General features: G+C 50.6%; 2 protein-coding genes across 2 annotated transcripts; both read left to right on the forward strand.

Moving 5' to 3' along the window:
* Positions 1 to 1,389: 1,389 nt before the first annotated feature.
* Positions 1,390 to 2,223, forward strand: LTS14_010965 (uncharacterized protein; the record flags this gene model as incomplete). The annotated part of the gene is made up of 1 exon (XM_064843613.1): positions 1,390 to 2,223. A coding segment is annotated over one exon (834 nt), but the record flags the coding sequence as incomplete, so codon positions are not given.
* Positions 2,224 to 6,287: 4,064 nt separating this feature from the next.
* Positions 6,288 to 7,093, forward strand: LTS14_010966 (uncharacterized protein; the record flags this gene model as incomplete). Its single annotated transcript, XM_064843614.1, has 2 exons — positions 6,288 to 6,651; positions 6,699 to 7,093. The coding sequence occupies 2 exons, from the start codon at positions 6,288 to 6,290 to the stop codon at positions 7,091 to 7,093; spliced, it is 759 nt and encodes a 252-aa protein (XP_064688807.1).
* Positions 7,094 to 7,633: the final 540 nt, after the last annotated feature.

The following is a 7,633-nucleotide window of genomic DNA, read 5'->3' on the forward strand; positions in this document are numbered from 1 at the left end:
GGGGCACAATGCTGAATGCCCACTTCACTTGCTACACTCTTGTCCCCGACATCATACTATCAGAAGATGGAGAACAAACTTGATCATGAGATGCGAATTCTCATACGAGTCAACCCGAACTCTACCTGGCCGTGCAACCCAGCATCCACGGACTCTATGGGAAAATTTCTGCAGGGCAGAGCTCTCTCGAGTACCCAAATACAACCTGGATGACACGCCCGAAGGCATCGATGCAATCCACGTACATAAGCCATAGAATCTCTCTTGTGGCGTAGATGCCTAGGAATATACGCCACCTCGTCACGTGCTGTTCAGAAACAACTGTTGCCCTGGATGTCCTAATTGGACCGTAGCTACGCTGTGGCCTCGGATGCCGAGAAAATTATAATGATCCCACCGGATCGTCCTTTAAGCCGCAGAGGCTTGCGAAAATTCTTGAGCTAGTACGCTTGGGCAATGAGTCTCGTGTGGTCCGAGATATCATGCCTGTCCTTGTTCAGTCCCCCGAGCTCCTTCATCTCGACGGAGTCGCCTCACTGACTGACATATGCGAGGCGTTGAATGCCGAGTGGACTCTAGTGCAACACGTTATGCGGCCCGCGACCAAAGCCGGACCTTTATGCAGGAGTGGCAGGCTCTGCGTTCACCAATGAAGAAAGGGAGAAACTTCAACTAAGCCATACAAGTGCGAGTCCCAACTATTTCTCTGAGAACATGAACTATCCGTTCTTGATCTGCAGATGATGCCGTGTACGATATTTCTCTAGTGAGGTCTGCTGGTCTGATAAGCACTCGATCTGCATCCTCTGTCCTGGGAAATCGGAGACGCAGTGGTCTCAGTCGTATTCGCTGTTGCACTTGAGAAGACGCTTAGGCAGCTTCGAATTCTGCAAATGCTAGAGGGACCGCATAGCCATGTGAACTAGACGTCTCCTCGTCAAGGCTTCTCACGAGTTCGAGATGCGATCGTCTGTGCACCGGCTTGATCGACGGTCCGATCGGGTCGGCTCGAGAACACAATTGCGACCGGGTTCTCAGCAGCGGACACGTGCGCCGTTCGCTCATCTTTTGTCCAACGTTCGTCAGGAGTGTAAATGTCAATACCCACACCTGTCTTGACTCGTGGACTATTCAGACGTACTGATGTCAGTCACTCACGCCACGCCTGACATGTACGACGTGCCATCGTCACCTGAGAGCGACCAATCAGTGATTCACGTCGCGTCCCGTAACGAATTGTCAGATACAGCCCCGAAGAAAAGGGAAAAAGGAAAGGTATGTCGACTTCGTAGACGACTGTTTATTACAGCTGCCTCTCGCACCCGGGAAGCGGGAAATGGCGCGAAACGAGCCCGATCAGCGCGGCCTTCTGACGAACCGACCAGCCAGACCCTCGAACCTCTTCGGCCTGCTCCTGACAGTGAACCCTTGATACGCACTTCCTTTCGCAATAATGACAATTCGTCAAAAAGAGAACGCACACCACGAGCTGAAGAGGCAGCTGGCGCTACGATACGCGCGGCCCACAAAGATGGCGAGCAGAGCACAAGCATCACCAATACCGTACACAGCCTTGAAAGAAGAGACCTTCACATATGTGCTATTGACGGCACCACCGCCGAGGATAGTTCTACAACTCAATTGCAAGAAGATCGTAGTTCGCCCATCAATACAGGGCCGCCACAAATTCCTCATGACTCATATTTTGCAGAGCATGATGAACGCCAATCGACGTTACAAACGAAGGGTCTGCCCACTAACGCTGCGATGGGAATGGCCGCGCCAGATGCGCTGCAAAAGGCTACGGGTCAAGAGCCAATCCCAACTCCTGCAGTGCTGGAATTGAGCCTCTCGGCAGAACCGCTACATGATGTAGCAAAGCCTGTGAGAGGGACCCTCGAAGATCTTGCCGACTGGAAACTTCGAATGAGAGAGCTGTACAGCGACAGAGCGGCACTTGCCAAAGAGCTGGAAGAGGGGAAGTCTGGATTGAAAGGCATCGAGAAAAATATAGAAGATACCCGTGCGGAGCAGCGAAGATTGGAGGACAAAAAGGCGGCAATTGACCAGGAAATTTTAGAAGCGGATAAGGTAGGCAAACGATACGATGAGAATCTGACAAGGGAGGAGGAGAAGACTTCGACGAGAGAGATCGCCCTTCGCGACATGAACGACAGGACTGAGCATAAAGCTGGAGCTACAAGAAGTCTGGAACATATGTGACAGTTAGATCTTGCAGCTATTCCCTCATTCGAATAAGCTATAAGTGGCCGATCGACTTCACTCCCGGTACGATGGCATTTATACAAGAATTGACGAGGATTTGTGATATCGACTTCAGATCACTATCGTTGGCTACAGAGTATCTCGTAGACAAGATGGTTGTGGTGTTGACATGGGAAAGCCAGAAATCGGCTATAGTTCTCCATGTCTCGCTCCGACAATCTCTCTCCAGCGAGGTGATCTGCTTTTGATATGCCTGCTTCTGCTGCTCCGTTAGCTTCTGCTGCTCGAGTTGACCTGTATACTTGCTAGGAGTGCCATCTATATGGGTCATCACACCAGGCTCCAGACTTACAGGGTCTGCATCTAGACCGCTCGATCGATATGACACCCGACACCATCGACATCTTGTTCGAGACTTATAAAAGACACGTGCCTAAGTAAGATCATCCCTGTAATTCCTCTGTGGGTGATGTTCTAAGACGTCGATTCCGATAGGCTAGGAGCAAGGTCTCCAACATAGGCAGCGTAATGTCTCGGTTCTGCGTGGTGGTTTTGCTAGTCGTCCGCATCACTACACTTTCCCCGTCATCGCGCGTCCATTATAGCCAATGTCTACACCACTTATATGCTGATGTCCGGTACAAGATCTGCAAGGCATGTAGTGTCTCGTGTGCGGAACTGCAGTCAACAATAGCATATCTAGTAAAGACATTGATGATCGTCTCCCGTATTCAAACGGGATGTTTCGATCAACGTGCACAACGATGATCCACGTATCATCAGTCTCAAATGCCCGCCAACGTGATCGCATTGCTCTTCGTCAAACAAGCAAACATCGCATACAATGTGAATACCGTACGAGACACCTCTTTGAAACCTGGGCCGCCACAACTATTCCACAAAGCTCAAGTTGGAAGTATGACCTCGGGTGGTCGTCATGTTCTGACCAGAGATCAAAGGATTCACACATTCATAGCACAGTCTCGCCATGACCTTGGTCTTGCCAAGAAGTTCACATCTGCGGTGCATGGTCATGTCGTTTGTGCGGTGTGGTCCTTCGACTGCGCCACTCGAAGCTTATGTACGTCTTGCCAGTTGCCGTCCCAGTCGTAGCCCCGCGACCCTTTAGGGAGCACAAAATATTTTGCCAAAGTATACTGTGACCTATCCACCCCTTGATCCTCGCAGGTGAGGTTACACAGCCCGAATAAATTGCAATAGCATGTATGAGCGTCCGGACGATGAACTGGATCCTTCCCAAAGACAACTGTAATAATGAGCTGGTCAGCCGACATACTTTACCACGATGATCAGTCGTCAAGGGAAGACGGACTGTGCCAAGAGTATTCCAATATACGGCCGCTAAGATCGTCGCGAAGAGGCGTTTCAAACACCCAACGACGATAACACCTGTTGTCTCGTCTTAGTCATCGTCCTTAGCCGTTGACGTAACTGAGTTGCTGTCACAGCACACTGAGCACAACACGAAGCTCCGATTTCACGAGGAATTGTCGTATTCGGAAAGAGATACCCGAAGGCTTCCTTGCAGAATACACCAGCTTGTGCATCTGGGGGGGCCCGGATCCGTCCAAATAAGAGAAGCGCCGTCCGCGTCGAAAGGTCGAATCTCAACACGGCATACAAGTGTTCACACACAACGGAGATTGGCATAACCCTCACGCTCCACAGTCGGGACAGATAGTGCTCCAGAACACGACTCCCGTCGTACAGTGGATCGTCATTGTGCCATTGATACTGATTTGCATGTTGACAGATAACGTAGATCATCTTGTCCCACGAAGCGGGCATGAGTGTAGCCAGCTTGTGTCGTTCAGTCTCTGGCCTGCGATGACCAAGGTGACATTCTTGTTGGAATCGTTTTCGAAAGAATACAGTTCAGTGCGCGTCGTTTTGAGAAGGACCAGGTCACAAAAATCATGAGCAAGATGAGCAGTAAATTTAACAGCGAGACTTTGCGCTTGCATGTATACATAAAATTAGTCTTCGACTGCACCTTCAAGTCACGCATCATGGCATGCCTAAGTCAGACCTGTTATGACAGTATTCGCCGGCGTATTGGTCGAGTCCAAGGCTGTGGTGATCACTATGCGGGCTAATGATATTCGAACATGAGGAGGGAAGCAAAACGGTCGTAAGCACAATTTACAATGATACGCGCAGTGCCACCTGCAATCATTCGCAGAGACTTCAAGAAGCCGACCCGGTAACATGTGCTGGCGCGGGCGACTACACACACGGTTGTACGCGAGCGTGTCCGCAGGCGACTGATTGATGAACAGGCGTTTCGTCCGTGGCTCAGTGGAGCCGAGCGCATGGGAAAGCATAGCACTCGGCCTCCTTGCACGGTCAGACGGTAGGACGTCGTGAATGTGCACTACCTTCTTGAGGATCCAGAGGTTGATGTAGAGGCTTTTTTCGATCGCTTGAACGACTCTGTTGGTAACAACGAAGTTTGGGTGGTGTTGTGTAATACCTGCTGCAACTCGTACTTGTACTATAGACAACATAGACGGATGTGAAGACCCAATACACGATGGCCGTCTAAGTCCAGTATTCAGCCCAGCTTCATCTTTCTGGAAACCCTGGAGACTGTAGAGATATCGTCCTTCTGCAGAAGGGTATCACGATTGTCCGCAAAATGATCATGCGATGGACGAATTCATCACAACCGCGAGCTGCCGACGAGCGGCAATGAGTCGATATCTTGACGGGATGGAGGTCGAGTGTCGGCGATTTGCGATTGGGCAAAATGTGATCGATGTGGAGCCGGCATCACCGAGCTCGAGCGGACTGCGATCCAGGCAGCATATGAGCGGCAGCTCGTTGAAACGACACTGGACGAGCTCGCCGATGGATGTGCCGAACGCGGCAGCACACCTCAACACAAAAGTGTAGCTACCTGACTTATAGACCAGTATTGCTTCAGCTACTTTCGATCCAGGAGGTCATTGACGAGAAATCGGCATGACGAAGTTGAATGTGATGTCGGAAGTGCCTCGCTCACCAGAGTGCCACGATAAGCCAGGATTTACGCGATCTTGCAAAGCAACAATGGTTGTCGGACTACGTGCTTCGAGTGTAGAATTTGATTTGTTTGCATAGACATCCATAAATACGACGATGGAATACCTACGGCCTTGTGGGGCAGACACTCCATCGGTCATTTGCTGTACGCAGATCCTGTGACTCAGATGTCCGCTACCGACGGATGCGCAAGAGCTTCCTGATGAGGACTGCGCACCCGGCTTCTAGTTGCGTTGGGCTAGTATTCCAAGGCGGTCTTGTTTCACAAAGCTGGACTGTGCTCTCCAGTGGTGGCGCATCTTGCGGCAGTACAAAGGCACTACTGAAGGTCCCGCTGTAACTTTAGCATCACATACGTATTGCAAGTCGTACTACGCCGATCTGGCCTAGGCGCTCGGAAGGATGTATCTGTATGGCGCAGCCAGGATCAGTGCATGGGAAACATGACGCAGGTGCCAGCGATGGACTGGACATGACTAAGTGTGACGTCAGGATGTGCGGCGCAAACACATAATCGCGTTTCTGCGGGCCCCGATCCGCTTTTTTATCCTTGAGAGCACGAGGAGATATCTTTGTGTAGCAGGACATTCCTAAGTTGGATGGCTACTCCGCTTCGATGTCGTCCAACCACGAGACTATAGCCCTGGACCCGCATGGTGACTTGTATCTGGTACTCGAGAAACCCGACGAGACTTACGTCAATGATCACAGTACGCGTGTGGTTCCTGTCGTTGATAGTTATTCTGAAGACAGTCCCGCCGATATCGTGCGTCTTCCCAGCATCGACACCCCTTACGACGTTCCCATCGCCGATGTCCTTGATGAAGGTCGACCTCCTAACACTGATTCGAATGAACACGAACATGCGGATGGAATATTAGAGCACGACAATTGTGGAGGTGATCAAAGAAGCACAAATGCGAACAGGCACAAGGTGGTGGTGCGGGTATCTTGGAAACATTTGTCTCTTGCATCTGAGGTGTTTGCAAAAGCGACTCCACGAACAGACAGCAAAGATGACAGGACTAATTCCACTGCTCCAAGACAACTTTGCTGCAATAAAGATATTGTTAAATATCGTTCACGGCCGGACAAGGAGAGTTCCACGGCAGGTGGATATGCCGGTCCTCAAACAGGTTGTTGGCCTGATAGACAAATATGAGTTTCATGAGGCTGCTGAGGTGTTCACGGATATGTGGTTCGACTTCCTTCAACCTACGATACTCAAGTGTCAGCGTCAGAACTTGACATCTGGAATTCTTATCTGCTCAGTGCTCAGAAGGCCTTCGGAGTATGTTAGCTTGACTAGAAGAGCCATCTGGGAAACCGATTGCGAATTTGGAGATGATGATGATGGTCTGGTACCCTACTGGATCATTCGTGAGTGCCTCCGCAGAATAGTAAGATTTTGTTTCTAAGGTGACTAGAGGATATTAAATCTCGTCGGCAAGCTGTCTTGGGAGAGGTGGTTGACACGCTTTCCAAATTGCTTGGCCGCTACAACGGCACGCAGCGAGTGTGCCATCAAGATCCAAACTGTGACCCGCTTGCGCTCGGGAAACTCATCACGGGTTTGACAAAGATTGGTCTTCATCCGATTCCGGAGTCTTCTACCATCAAGTCGTCGATCAAAGCTCTTTTCTCGTCGATTCGTTCCATTGAGCTTTCACCGCTGTGTGACTGCTATCCTAGCAATACCAGGCGCAAGTCGTACTCATGGGATCAGGATGCGGGCAACGCGCATATGGATAAAGAGTTGAAGAGTTCACTCTGTAAAACCGAACAAGACATTGATGGATTAGAACTGCGGCTGGATGCTTAGCTGCGGGGATGTGAAGATTCACCTGACAACGCGATTCAAGGTTTTCCTGAATCAAGTGCGGAATGGCAAAGTAGCTGGTACATTGGAGGTTATATTCTGGCACGCCAGAATGCTGTGACCGTTACAGCATGGCTCATCATGTCAGAAGCAAGGTCGATATAGCTGGCGTAGCTCAAGCTGGCGACCTCCCTTGGACAGCTGCTCTGGAACACACTAGGACTGCCGATCTGTTGGCGCCAGTGCTCACCCATGATCACAATTTCGAGGCGTGAAGAAGTTATGTAGTCCAGGTGGCAACCTGTGGCATCGACGCTTCGTGCTGCACGTACGACGCAGGATCCACATCGGGACCATCACGGAGCATCCATGATTGCATCCAAGAAAGATCTTTAGAACATAAAAGGAGGTCGGCGGACAATCATTCACACCGCCCAAATACCGAAACAAGCAGTGTACGGGCTCTGATGCATGCGCAGCTCGATATCTTCGTACGTCAGGACTTGCTTACCCTTTGTCCCATGCTGGCTCGTGATCACTCAC

This window comes from Recurvomyces mirabilis, assembly GCF_035927965.1.
Source record: "Recurvomyces mirabilis strain CCFEE 5264 chromosome Unknown scaffold_71, whole genome shotgun sequence".
Classification (NCBI taxonomy): domain Eukaryota; kingdom Fungi; phylum Ascomycota; class Dothideomycetes; order Mycosphaerellales; family Teratosphaeriaceae; genus Recurvomyces; species Recurvomyces mirabilis.